Source organism: Adiantum capillus-veneris, chromosome 18, assembly GCF_014529385.1.
Source record: "Adiantum capillus-veneris isolate H3 chromosome 18, ASM1452938v2, whole genome shotgun sequence".
Taxonomy (NCBI): domain Eukaryota; kingdom Viridiplantae; phylum Streptophyta; class Polypodiopsida; order Polypodiales; family Pteridaceae; genus Adiantum; species Adiantum capillus-veneris.
Window position 1 is genome coordinate 51678315 of NC_140948.1, and position 14304 is coordinate 51692618.

At 41.5% G+C, this 14304-nt stretch overlaps 2 protein-coding genes across 2 annotated transcripts; both read right to left on the bottom strand.

Moving 5' to 3' along the window:
* Positions 1-2523: 2523 nt before the first annotated feature.
* LOC147435650 (uncharacterized) lies at positions 2524-3945 on the bottom strand. The gene is made up of 5 exons (XM_086487761.1): positions 3826-3945; positions 3681-3745; positions 3520-3527; positions 3041-3385; positions 2524-2912 (listed from the first exon to the last, which is right to left on the bottom strand). Exons 1-5 carry the CDS (start codon positions 3943-3945, stop codon positions 2524-2526), a joined length of 927 nt encoding a protein of 308 aa, XP_086343887.1.
* Positions 3946-4315: 370 nt separating this feature from the next.
* On the bottom strand, positions 4316-5569 carry LOC147435651 (uncharacterized). The gene is made up of 2 exons (XM_086487762.1): positions 5248-5569; positions 4316-5142 (listed from the first exon to the last, which is right to left on the bottom strand). Exons 1-2 carry the CDS (start codon positions 5567-5569, stop codon positions 4316-4318), a joined length of 1149 nt encoding a protein of 382 aa, XP_086343888.1.
* Positions 5570-14304: the final 8735 nt, after the last annotated feature.

Consider the following 14304-nt stretch of genomic DNA (forward strand, 5'->3'; position numbering starts at 1 on the left):
TACGTGGTCTCAGCGGGTGCAGATCCGACTCTACAAATTTGGGGTATTCGGCCTACGACTGCAGGTACTGAGGATATCGGCACTCCTAGAGTGTTGATTTGTGGATGTCTACACATCGAAGGACAGCTCACAGTTCTTGGAGGCGTGTCACATACGACACGGGCGCATCTACACACAGATTGTAGGCGATGTTCACTAGTTCATCAGGTAGCTTGTGTTTGCTGCTTGATATTCCAGATTTAATCCTGACATTGCAGGTACTTCCACATGGGATGTATTGTCAGAGATGATGTATGTCTGTTGAGGGTTTGCTTGCTGTGAGTCACGCAGCAAACAACCGCCGCAGCGGTTACAGCATATAGTGGGAAATTTGTGGATGTATGACTTTGTGGGAAGTCTATGTACTGTCAGATTTACTGCAGCCTTTGTTGAGGGTCGAGTGAGGTTTTATTGAGCTAGGAGATTCTCGAATGTTGAGATCCTTTCGGTGATACAGGTCTTGGAGCGATCCCTCGAGCACCCTTAGATAGGCAGCTAGGATGTATTGATTGTGAGTTAGACAGTTGGGATTGCATCTTTGCTTTACTGCCGTTGAGGCATTGTCGTAGTCTATGCTTACAGGACAGTGACAGGACAGTGAGAGACAGTACAGGTGCAGGACAGGTTTACCCACAACTTACAGTGTTAGAGAGACAGAGGTTTTTTGAGCTGTTTTTTTGTCTGTTTTTTTAGTACACCAGAGCCATTTTACAAAGGAGACTCTGCCGAAATTTATGCAGAATCTAAAGCTTTCTTGGTTCATTTCACAGGTTGATATTGGTTTAGATGTCAGTTTACAAGGGAAACTCTGCCGAATTTTTCCCACGAAAGTAAACTACTGTGAAGCGTAGCTATGGCTGGATCACAGGACACTGCTCTTTACAATATCAAGAAGCTGGATGGAACCAATTTCCACACACACACACACATGGCATTGGTCTGTTCTAGTACGTACATAGACAAAGAACATAAAAAGTACGATTTGACAATGTGTCCACCGAGTGGAAGCTTTGATGGTTTGTCAAGTCATAGTAAACAATTGCACCTCCATGTTTAGTGTTTGTGATGATCGTTTCTTCGAGTGTTATTGGCATGTTAAAAGATGCCCTAGAGAAAAACAGAAAAGAAGTACAAAATTTTCAATGCTTTTTTCTAGTTTGTAAATGGGTCCCCTTCATTAAGGGCTTGATAACTTTCTCCGCTTTTTGTTTTTGTTTTTTCTTGATTTGTAATTGGGTCTTTCATTCAAAAGCCTCGCTACTTTCTTTTCCAATTTTGATTTAAAATGCCAAAGTGAACCTTCACATTGCTATTTATGGAAGAAATTTTTGTAAGCTACCAATCTAAAGATCTTTCAAAGAATTTAGTGTGGTTTCCCATATGTAGGGTCTGCAATACATGTGAAAAATCTTGTGTGAGAAAGCACCAATAAATCCATGTGGGACTGTTGAAAAAGGTCCTTGCTATGTGACAACACCAATAGCTTCAAGATACCTCATACCAAAAAGGTTTGATACCACTTCTTGGATAAAACGAGTATAGCAATCATAATGAAATTGAGAATGGTTGATTGCATTAAAAGGAGGGGACATAATTGGATACACCATGGGTTGTTTTGTCAGGGTACATCACCAACCTTCATCGATCTCAAGTGGACTTCAAGACATGGCTTTACTTGTGCCTATGGGCTATCACATGAGTTATTAAAACAAAGAACTCCACATGGCTAGAGAGAGTTCTTATAGATTGAGGCTCATACCCAACAATAATGTGCCAAAATGAGGCATGGTAGGGATTAATGTGGCAACTAGGTGGCATAACATTGGTATCATCTTGAAGGCCATGCCAGCTCATGTGCCTCACGTAAACAATACTAACAATCTTTTGATATGGTGCTTAATTTGTTATTGTTTGCAAGTTAAGCTAATCGACAACCCCATATCCGCAATTAGATAGGGTAAAGACAAGTGTGTACGGGTTATTCGCTACACTACTTCCCTCGTCCAAAACGCTTCTGCCTCATATCTGGAGGTCTCTCTCTCAAACACAACTAGTCTTGCTTGGTGGGCCTTGCTATATAACATCTATAGAATACAATAGCACATATGAAGATTGACATTTAACATCTAAAGGAAGAAGCAACACTGTTCACAAAGCATATATACATTTGAGAAATGCTACGGTTTTTTTTGTGATGAAAAAACCAATGTATTTGTTGTGAATTTTGCAAATGTGTTATGGGAACAATAATTGAGGAAAGAGAGAGCAATCGGTGTTTGGTTTTTTTTTTTTTTGTTTAAATGAGAGGATCCAAAATTGAGATTCATATGACTTTTTAAATAATGAATGAACAAGATTACTTGATAGGAATTTTGTGAATGGTTTTTGTGCACAATAATTGAGGAAAAAGAGAGAAAAGGGATGTTGTGTTAGAAGAGAGGAAATCAGATTTCATTGAGACATGCACGACAGTGACAAGATAATTTAGATCTTTCTGTTTTGTTTCAAGAACATGTATTTCTTGCAATGAGGGGGATGAGCTCGTAGAATATTATATCCAAACAAACTTGTACTACTATGTGTACCAATGAATATTTTTTCTAGTATACGTGCTACATATAAATTCTTGGCGACGGAAAGTATGTCAAAAATAAATTTTTCTTCGAATGGTTGGTAGCGAATAACTTCAGATCGCATTTTTGAAGGTGGTTGTCGAGTGTGCTCTGCCTTTCGCCTTTCAAAATTGTTTGTGACACCTATGTACTTTCGTCCGTTTTGGCGGCATGTGATGGAGTCGACGGTGTATTCAATATCCATTGTTTTTTGCTCGGTTGAATGCCGTGCTCGAGAAGTAGAACTTGAGTCTTGTTGTCATGTTCAGCACAGCAAAAGCAGGAAAGAAAGAAACGGGATTACTGCAAGATTGCATGCTGAAACTTGAGAATATTAGACTATATAATTGAGCGGGATATTTCTTGAATTTTTTTCATGGTGGTGTCACCTGTGGGTGGGTTGTCGATGTTGATGAAAGCGTACGGATAGTCACTTCCAAAGTGTGCTTTGTAAACATCCTTGTTGTGTTGCCATGTCAGCTTTTGGTATGTAATTGATGGTGGCTCATCATTGCACTGTCTCTTGAAGCTTACGAAGATCTCACTTGCGTCATTGTTCGTTGTATCTAAGGGGTCCTCGAGCGCGACATTGTAGCCATAGTGCAACATCTCAAGAATGTAGGGCTTTATTGGTGTCTTCAATTGAAGCAAACGATTACCGTCCTCGACTGTCATGAGATCCTGGGGCACGTCAATCTCTATAGATAGTTTGCAAATGATCTCTTTCATTAGACCTTGAAAAAAGGAGTATTAGAAGGGACAAACAATTTTTTTTCCTTGTAAAAAAGCATGTTTTTTTACTGTTTCTTGTAGACAGCAAAGCAATGAAAAGAAGTAAAAGATAAAATTGCATGTGTGTAGAGCTAACCTGTTGCTCTTTTGATACCCATGCTTTTGTTTTGTTCGAGCTGCTTTACGGATCTGTCTATTAACAATCGCAATTTAGCATAGTTTGCAAAACCCTTGATGTAAGTGTTCGGGCGACAACCTGCCAGGTTAAGCAGGTGTATTTGCCTCTCTGTTGGATACTGACGTGGTTCGATTTGGGGGTTTTTCTTTGAGGCAATGTTTTGCTTGAAAAGGGTAACAAGTCTCTGCAAGGCTATACAAATGCGATCAGTATTTTGTGTGCATTGGAGGAACATAATGTGATATGTTTTATAGAGCAGTATACCTTTGAATTGCTCATTTTATTCTCTTTGTTATCTATGTTGCCTACAATGGTGACATGGTTAGAGTTCATACTGAAAAAACCAATAGTAGATTTGTGCAGAAGCGCTGAGAAAGTGTTCATAAGAATCGAGACGAAAATAGAGCGCAAGATAATGCTACAAAGGGTGGAGTGCAAGTTAATGACAGTTTTGAAAGATCAACATGGAAGAACTCTTGAGACATCAGTTATATATTTATAGATTATTTGTTGCACAAATGCTGGAAAACAAAGTCATATGAAGACTTTATGAACTATTAGAGTACATGATCAACTAGCCACCAAAACTTTCCTATATAATATGAAGTGGAACAGGGCGAAATATATTAGGAGTCGATAGATTGAGAATTCGAAGATTTTGATGATCTGTGATTCGCGATAACATGACGTATGCAAGCCCCGGTGCAAATGCATCTCTGAAGATAAGAAGAACTTTGGTAGAAATTGTTGCACCCTATGCCTTGTGTCTAGTCATGGCGTATGCAAGTGTCAAGGGGAATGTGGATTTGTGAAACCATGTGCCATTGACTGCAGTTCGTTTATGCTTTGCTCGGCGAAGTGCCATCTTTTTACCGATACAATGAATGAGAACAACAATACATATAAGTTGACCTTCGTTGTTATGCATTATGGCATCATCAGTACATGTTGCACTACTTGCTGCACCAATTGTTAAGTCGATGTTTTTAGTGATCATGCAACGAGCCCCAATTGCGATCGAGTCCAGCTCGTTGAACTTAGGGTCTAGGAGCCATTGCTGAAGTACATTTATGTTACCCGCGTTCGTCTTCAAGTCAACTTTTGTAACGTCAGTTGGATTGTACAACTTATTCAAGGCAAGGTTGTTGTAGTGTTGGACGTCTGATCTATGAGTGCAAATTATTGTAGTGGAGTCGTTGATGTATTCATGAACATGTGATTCATCTATAATGCATGCTCCCAAGGTACAATTGATCTCATCTGTGGTTGGTCTTCTTTCATGAATAATGGTCAAGAAGTGGAGGAGTTCAGGGTCTGTTGCATGTCGTATGGAGCATGACATCTTGTAGAAAGTTGCATGCAGCCAGTGCACCGAGCTTGTGATATGGCATGCTTCACAAAGGTCCCGTGTGTGATTACAAACTGGGGGCAACTGTGCAAGATCACCAAGCAAGAGAATACATTTGTTGTTGAAGGGATCTGTCAATGTACCGCTTGTTACGTTGACAATCTGTCTTATGATAAGATCAAAAGTGGTCCGTGTTAACATAGACAGCTCGTCTATGATTATAATATCTGCTCCTGTTATATCCAAATATCATTCGTCGGTTTCGTGAATAGAGAGGGGATACTGTTGATTCCTTGTTGGTATCTTGAATTGATAATGGACTGTAAATCTAATGCTACTAAGTCTTGTTGCTGCAACTCCAGTCGATGCAGCAAGTATGACACTCATGTTTCTTCTGACATACTCATATGTCAAATATCTGATAAGATGTGTTTTTCTGCTCCCTGGTGTCCCCATGACGACATGCAAGCTATTCTTGGCATTCAATAATTTGTTGTATATATTTAAATGTTCCGTTGTGAGTTCTGAGTCATTAACAGCAGCTAACTCCTTCAATATGGCTAGTGACTTTACTCGATGGTGGTACATGTCTGGGTCATTATCTGTTGAAGGTGTAATTGTTTCATTTGCTCTTTGCAATGCAGTTTTTTGAAGTATCATATGTTGGGGTATAGGCGCCTATGCCTTGCCCAGCCGCCCAGAGTCTAGGCGCCCACTGACTTGTATACCTTATACATAGCATAAGTGTATAGGGGGCTGCTCACTCTTTGAGTCTCTCCACCCATATCTGTATGTCGTGTCTCCTTCTCTCTCTCACTCTCCGTCTGTGGTGCTCCTTGATCCCCTTCAATTGGTATCAGAGCGACAGGTGTGAGAGCGTAGATGGACGGCTTTGCGATGAACTCGTCAGCTATGGCGGAGAGGTCACAGATCTTAGCAAAGAAATAGAGGAGGCTTATGGACAGCCATACAAAGGCTTGCAGGAGAGCTCTCAGGAGCTTCCTAGTGCTCACAGATCAGTCCACAATTCCTCTACAGATCAGCCCACTGTGTACAACATCTTCCCTCTTCTCAGCAAGCTTTGCAACGTCTACATCGGCGACGACAGATTGGAGCTTGGAGCTTCCATAGACATGGAAGCATTGTGATATTGATGCATTCAGCTCATGCATCAAGGTGGGAAGTGAGTTTGAGCCTTTCTATGAGCTCAAAGAAGCACAGAAGAAAGTCGTTCGATTTTTGGCAGTTTGACAGCAGTCTACTAATTTGCTCATAACTTGAGCTACACTACTCCGATTACAAAACTTTTTGGTTCAAAATGGAGCTGGCTTCAAGCTCTACGACTTTGTAGAAGGAATCGTTTTCTGATTCGGAGTGCAGGTGGGTCTGAAATTAAAAACATAGAGACTGTTTTTCAGAACAGTTTTAGGCTCTGTTGTTTTCTTTGCTGCAGACAGCTTACCCTTGCACACTGCAGGTAGCAGACACATATGAGGTGTTACAGGATCCGGTTTGACTTCCAGGTAGAGGTTCAGTCTAGTACTCCCACAAGTGTTGCCAGTTGCAGTTGAGTGGTTCTTCTGCAGTGTTGTGGCTTGCATACATGGTCTTTGAGCGGGTAATGCTCTATGTATGTTTATGTGGTGAGTAGTAGATCTTGTGAGCAAGTGTAGAGGTTGGTTGTGGATGACATGTATGGTCACCTGTGGTACTCTTTGTGAGTATTTGCTGGACACATATTTGCAGAGCTTATGCATGTATGTTGAGTGTAGTTTGATGTGCATTGATTCCTCATTGTATTGAGCTTGTAGGACAATGGTTAATTTGTGTTGATAGCCATTGTACGTTGAAACTCTGGCGAAAATTTCCCAGGAGTTTTATGCGCATCATTTATGCGATCTAGGTAGAGATTGCGGGTTGCGCTCAGCATTTGCGTGTGGTGTTCTCTGCAGGTGGGAGATTTGTGCGTGTGTATGCATCGATACCGCACAGTGTGGGCTTGGTGATTAGCTCACGGTTTGACAGGCGTACAGTTATCTTGGCACACTCACAGGAGTGAATATTGTGATGTATGCTTGTGTGGCTACGAGCTAGGTAGTCGGATTCGAGTCATATTGACTTGTGATTTTGTGCAAGGTTTTGCACGGTTATTTGCATCAGGTTTTGAGCCATATTTGCAGACTTTTGTTGATGCGATACGAGCCAGTTTAAGGCTGATTTGGTTGACATTTGCTACTCATTGTTGGTTGCTCTTTTGCGAGCATTATGGCTGATTTTTCATTTGACTTCCAGTGTTATGGTCTAACACAGTTTGATGGTGCAGATTTTGTTGCTTGGAAGGAGCATAAGCTTGTTGCATTGACGGATTTGGGGCAGGATAAACCCTTGCGTGGTTTATCGACGAAGCCCAAGTCTATGCGTGATGATGATTGGCAGGATCTTGATGAGTTAGCCATGTCTACGATTCATTTGCATCTGGTTGAGTCTGTTTACTGGCAGGTCTCGAGGGAGACTACAACTCATGCTTTATGGCAGAGTTTACATGCTATGTACGTGACATCCATGTCTACAGGGGAGTCTAGTCCCACTTCTATGTCCATGGGAGAGATTGGTCCCACACGCAAGTCTCGATGGCATAGAGACTTGACATGTTGGCATTGTGGACATAGAGGGCACATTAAGCGTCGATGTTTCAAGCGTTTGAGACAACGGAGGTGACAGATGCGTGATGCAAATTTGGGCATGACAGATGCTAGTGAAATCAATACGGTGGTTACTGAGTATGCTTGTGACGACAATGTCACATTTACATCTAGCTTGTCTTCAGACGATCTTATGTCTACGGATTGCATATCAAATTGCACATTGTCTTCACATTGATTACTGTTGGGGTATAAAGCCCAATGTGGTCGCGCAGGTAAGTGTACGGGCCGCCAGAGGGTTTGCTGGCTGTGAGTCACGCAGCAAACAACCGCCGCAGCGGTTACAGCATATAGTGGGAAATTTGTGGATGTATGACTTTGTGGGAAGTCTATGTACTGTCAGATTTACTGCAGCCTTTGTTGAGGTTCGAGTGAGGTTTTATTGAGCTGGGGGATTCTCGAATGTTGAGATCCTTTCTGTGATACAGGTCTTGGAGCGATCCATGGAGCACCCTTAGATAGGCAGCTAGGATGTATTGACTGTGAGTTAGACTGTTGGGATTGCATCTTTGCTTTGCTGCCGTTGAGGCATTGTCGCAGTCTATGCTTACAGGACAGTGAGAGACAGTACAGGTGCAGGACAGGTTTACCCACAGCTTACAGTGTTAGAGAGACAATGGTTTTTTGAGCTGTTTTTCGTCTGTTTTTTAGTACACCATAGCCATTTTACAAAGGAGACTCTGCCGAAATTTTTGCAGAATCTGAAGCTTTCTTGGTTCATTTGATAGGTTGATATTGGTTCAGAGGATAGTTTACAGGGGAAACTCTGCCGAATTTTTCCCAGGAAAGTAAACTACTGTGAAGCGTAGTTATGGCTGGATCACAGGACACTGCTCTTTACAATATCAAGAAGCTGGATGGATCCAATTTCCCATTGTGGAAGAAGCAGATTTGGCACGTGTTGATACAAAAGAGGCAGATAAAACCTATAAAGCTCAAGGGGATAAAACCAGAAGATATGGACGAAGATGAATGGAGCGAAATGGATGAATTGGCACTTTCTACCATTATGCTGACTTTGGCAGAAAGCGTTTACTTCAATGTAGCAGACGAGATGTCGGCTTATCAAGCATGGACAAAGCTGAGTGATCTTTATGAGAAGCAGAGTGCAGCTTCACAGGTATGCTGGCTTAAGAAGCTTGTTGACTTGAAGATGAAAGAAGGGACCCCTATGTCCAATCATCTGAATGAATTGAACACCATCTACAGACAGTTGTCAGCTCAAGGTGTCAAGTTTGATGAACCTGTTAGAGCTATGTTGCTGTTGATCACATTGCCGGAAAGTTGGGACACTTTTCGCACAGCTTTGAGTAATTATGCACCTCCAGATGGTTTGACCATGGCAGGTGTAGAAGGCAGTCTGCTTACTGAAGAAACCAACAGAAAGACAATGGACAAAGGCAAAGGAACAGCCTTAGTTGTGAGGGGAAGGACCAAAGAAAAGTACAAAGGTGGAAAGAGGGATCAGTCTCGTAGCAAGTCCCGTAGTGCTAAAGGCAAGAGTGACATAGAATGCTACCATTGTGGCAAGAAGGGTCACATGAAAAGAGACTACAGAGAATGGAAAGCAGAAAAAGGCAAAGAGAAAGCAGAAGACCATGGTGAGAAGAACAAGTCCTCAGTGAAGATTCAAGAAATAAATGTGACAAACACTATTGTTGCAGAGGATGACAGTCTAGTGTCAGGAGATATCTACTTCTTGAAAAATACAATGGACTCAGCTCTTCTTACAGCATCTGATGGAAATGCAATGAGTGATTGGATTATACACTCAGGGGCATCACTTCATGTGTCTCCAAACAAGGAGTGGTTTACCTCTTATGTGACCACTAAAGATCATGTTCGGCTAGGCAATGGGCAGACATGTGAGATCTTAGGTGTTGGAGTGTTCAATTGAAGTTTCAGAATGGCTCTTCTTTCACGCTGAAGAATGTGAGACATGTTCCCGCAATTACAAAGAGCTTGATCAACACAGGTTTACTTGATGATGCTGGCTACGTCACCACTTTTGGACAGAACATGTGGAAGATATCCAAGGGTTCTATGACAGTAGCACATGGAGTAAAGTCTGGAGGACTTTACATGATTTATGTATCAAATGTCTCTAAAAATGTAATCAATGTAACCGAGCAGCCGAACGTTTCTTTGTGGCATAGCCGGTTAGGACATATGTCCAAGAAGGGAATGGAAATCTTATCTCGTTCTGGTTATTTGCCTGGCTTTTCATTTAATGATTTTGAATTTTGTGAACATTGTCTGTATGGTAAGCAAACACAGCAGCCACATAAGCATAGAAGCAGTAGAAGAGATACACAGTTGGCACTTGTTCATAGTGATTTGTGTGGACCTATGCCTAACCTATCTCTAGGGGGAGCTTCTTACTTTACGACATTTATAGATGATTACTCGAGGAAAGTATGGGTTAACTTTCTCAAGCACAAGGATGAAGTGTTTAGTGTTTTCAAAACGTTTGTGACACAAAGAAACGTTCGGCCTCCTTCAGTTACTAGATTCCGCGATGGTTAGGACAAAGTGCTATACAATTGGCTCGATGTCAATTGAGATGTAGAAGTAGAAGAACAGTTGAATGGTACGGAACCACATTTCGATCATCGTGTGTTGGTCGATAGTACATCCACTTCAAGGAATGGGAATCTAGAGATGGACAAGGATTTGGTTGAATGTCGTATGGAAATCCGTACTTGCATTTGTCATTGTGGCTGTGGACGTGACATCATTACGACATACATGCATGTGTTTCTTAAGGACGAGTTCACAAGTGCTTGCATGTATTTCATTAGCAAGTGAAATAGGAATATGAGTAGAAATCTCTTATGATATTTGCTCGATGTCTTTGTCATCCACCCATAGGATGACATGGGCATGAAGGGATCCTCTGTTTTGGATCTCATACCGTATAAGGTGGTGATGAATTCGGCCCAGGACCTGGCTTCCTTGTAAGATAGTGATTCATGAACTGTTTTAATCGATTGTGAAAGAGAAATGCACATTCAACTGGACCATCTTTCCAAGAGAACTCGGCGTTGAATGTCCGAGCTATCCTTTCGATTATACGGATCTCATTCCATTTTGTGGCGGTCACTTCATCAGCCGTGAAAGTAATAAATATGTTTGGCAAACCCCATGCATCAACCATGGTGATCAAATCCTTTAATGAACGTCTATGCCAGGATGGACTGCCAACAATTGTCGCTAGGAGGTTGAAGCAAAATATGTTCCCTATGCCTTCCTCGTCGTTTGCATTCATGTGTGCTCTTTTGTACTTGTCGATATCTCTTTGCAAAATGGTAGTTGTTGTACTATTCGCGATCAAAATTGCATGTTTCAGCTGGTACATTAGCAGGAGCTATGGCTTGTACAATGTATACAAAGAGAATAGGGTGTGGATTTTCATTCAAATGTAGTCACTGAATCGAATATGTCCATTGTACTGGCCATGTCCATAAGGAAAGAAGAACAGAAAAAGAGCTGACTCTATTGTGATGTCTTTGAAATTTTATATCCGACTTGGCAAGCCATTGTACATGAAGGAAGCAACACGACTGAGAAGCATATCTCCGTTGCGGAGCTGTATGGAACCAAACTCATGCGTTATGTGGTATATGCATGTCGTGTTGATGTCTCAGCCAATGTTTCCAAAATCGAAAAGCTATTTTCATTCTAGGCTTGCTCCATCAAGTCGAAGGATTGTACCTCTGAATGACGACAGATCATTTCTGCTAGAACCTCTTCAGACAATATGCACAACCCTATTCTTTTGTGTGGTCGTTCGGCCATGCACTTATATCTCTGCAATATGGTATTGTTCTTGATATTGAAAGCCAGGACATTTGAAATGGTTGAGGTGGATAGCTCATGACTTGTAGAGTGTAGACTAGCAGGACTTGACCAAGATATTAGTGGGTTATCTAGCACTGACCTCCGCTCTAGTGATCCTCGTGCTATTGCATGTGTAGTTTTTGTCACACTGATCGATACATCTATAATGCTAAGCAATTGTGTGTGTATTTGTCGAGCAGAGAGAATACGCTCTATGTAGTCAGGTGTATGAATGGCAATATATCTTTGATGGGAATTAGTTGTTTTACAAGAAGTACACGTCGTCCATGAGTATTTGACTTCTGCATGTTCCAAAGCTCTCAACAACAATACTGAGCAAGACTGTCTATGTCATTTGTCTCACGGCCTCGTTTGTCGTTGTACGTGAGGTTTGTCACCGCGCAAGAAGGACACAGTTCTAGATTGTGAGCGAGGATGTCACATTGCATGATCCAATCTTTATATAATGGAGTAATTTCAAACCATGACCTAGCATATGGATGGTGAGCTGCTTTCAACTTGGCTGCGGTTCGTTTCCTGGCATCGTGATGCTTGGACTGTAACCTTGCAGGCCTTGAGAACTTCATATTGATACCTACTATGGGAGAAATGAGGACAAATATAGTATGGCCTCAATTGTTTAGGTGAAAAGTTAAGATGCTAAAAGTGGATTTACGATTGCTATATACTACATGTGTTTACTACTCAAAGAGTTGTATGTATAATTAATATATATAGATGTTGGTCGACATCGATTGTATAGTTATGAAATCCGTATGCAAGTAAAGCAAACTGAAGGAAGCAAGCTACAAAATTCTAAAACAAGCAAGTCGATAAAGCATCAATGAATTGCAATTAGAAATGAAGTGCTTCACTGACCTGAAATGTGGTACAGATGTTTTCGGATTGTCCAAGTTACACGCCAATCTTTGGCTCAAGCTACAGGAAAGGAATGTGACCAGTTAAACATTTCATCATACAATGAAGCGCCATAAATTGAAGATGCTAAGTATACAGTGCACGGCATGCAGAAGTGCCATACAAAAGTATGGTGGAGAGTTGGCACTATGGTCTCTCCAAAAGTTATAAGAAACGGAAGCAGTGCCCTGCCCTGTAGCATTTACGTGTTGCGTCAAGCAAACGCGTAGTCATGGGGAGTTGGATGGAGATAACGAACCTTGCAGTGTAGTCCAGCTAGAGTTACGCTTGTGCAATTCAAATGTCCAATGTCGTGAGTATAAGTTCTCTCTGCAGGACACAAAATACGCATTAGCATAATACAGGGCATGCAAGGAAAAACAAGACAGTGTCATCGTTTGCCTCATCGACATGTTGGAATCGACCTTTTTTTCACAGGCCAAACCCACCTACATCTACCTTACCTTTTGAAATTGCGCCCCCCCATGATGGTCAATCTGTCAAGTATGTAAAAGCTGAGGCTCGTTTTAACATAATTTGCTCCATTTAGGTTGGTTTTATGATTTTCGCAAAACTATGGATGCATGTCAACTTAATGCAATGATGAAGGATTTTGGGGACTTGTGGTTCAAAACTAGAGATTGCATTGAATTTCTCGAGATTGGGATAGACATGATGGGCATGAGTTAAGCTCGTATAAACATAAACAGATACGGACATGAATCTCTCTCTCTCTCTCTCTCTCTCTCTCTCTCTCTCTCTCTCTCTCTATTGAAATAGAAGATATCAAATTTCAATCGATGATCAGTTGCCATAATCGAGAAGCGAGTCAACAGTAAATAGATACGAGCATGAACCTCTCTCTCTCTGTCATGGCAAAGGTTTGTTCTAGTGTTATTGAAACAGAAGAGGTCAGATTTCAATCGATGATCATTTGGCATAATCTGGAATCAAGTCAATAGTAATAGACACGGGCATGAATCTCTCTCTCTCTCTCTCTCTCTCTCTCTCTCTCTCTCTCTCTCTCTCTCTCTCTCTCTCACACACACACACACACACACACACACACATGGCATCGGTCTGTTCTAGTTCTATTGAAATAGAAGATGTCACATTTGAATCGAGATCAATTGGCATAATCCTATGTCTCTTCTCTGTCTAGCAAAGGTCTGTTCTAGTGCTATTGAAACAGAAGATATCAGATTTCAATCGATGGTCATTTGGCATAATCTAGAATCAAGTCAACAGTAACACAAGCATGAATCTCTCTCTCTCTCTCTCTCTCTCTCTCTCTCTCTCTCTCTCTCTCTCTCTGTGCATCGATCTGTTCTAGTCCTACTAAAAATAGAAGATTTCATATTTGAATCAATGTTCAATTGGCATATTCTAATCTCTCCTCTCTCTCTCTCTCTCTCTCTCTCTCTCTCTCTCTCATGGCACAGGTCTGCTCTAGACTAAAACAAAAGAGCACTGATGCTACGGACGTGCCTGGTGCGAACCTAGTGCATTGATGTTGCGGATGTGCCTGATGTTGTTGCGGACCTTATGGCTACGAAGTGCTGGAATTGATGTATGTGCAACAGCTTTATTTACGTGAAGCTTTTTACTACAACGGCTTTATTTTTAAGTGAAGCTTTTTATTACACATGGAGGCCCGTGGCCATGCGATTTGAGTTGTGGGCAAAGGCTTGGATCATGCCAAGTGGCTACCTGTGGGCTCAAAGATCCAGAAAAGGACCTTTGGCTTACTTGGTTACACATGGAGGCTCGTCGCCATGCGATTTGAGTTGTGGGCAAAGGCTTGGATCATGCGAAGTGGCTACATCTGGGCTCAAAGATCCAAGAAAGGACCTTTGGCTCACCAAGTAATCAAGCACTTTGCTATGAAAAATTTCACATTAGGAAGTATTGTGGTTGCCGTTCAACAGCTTCTCT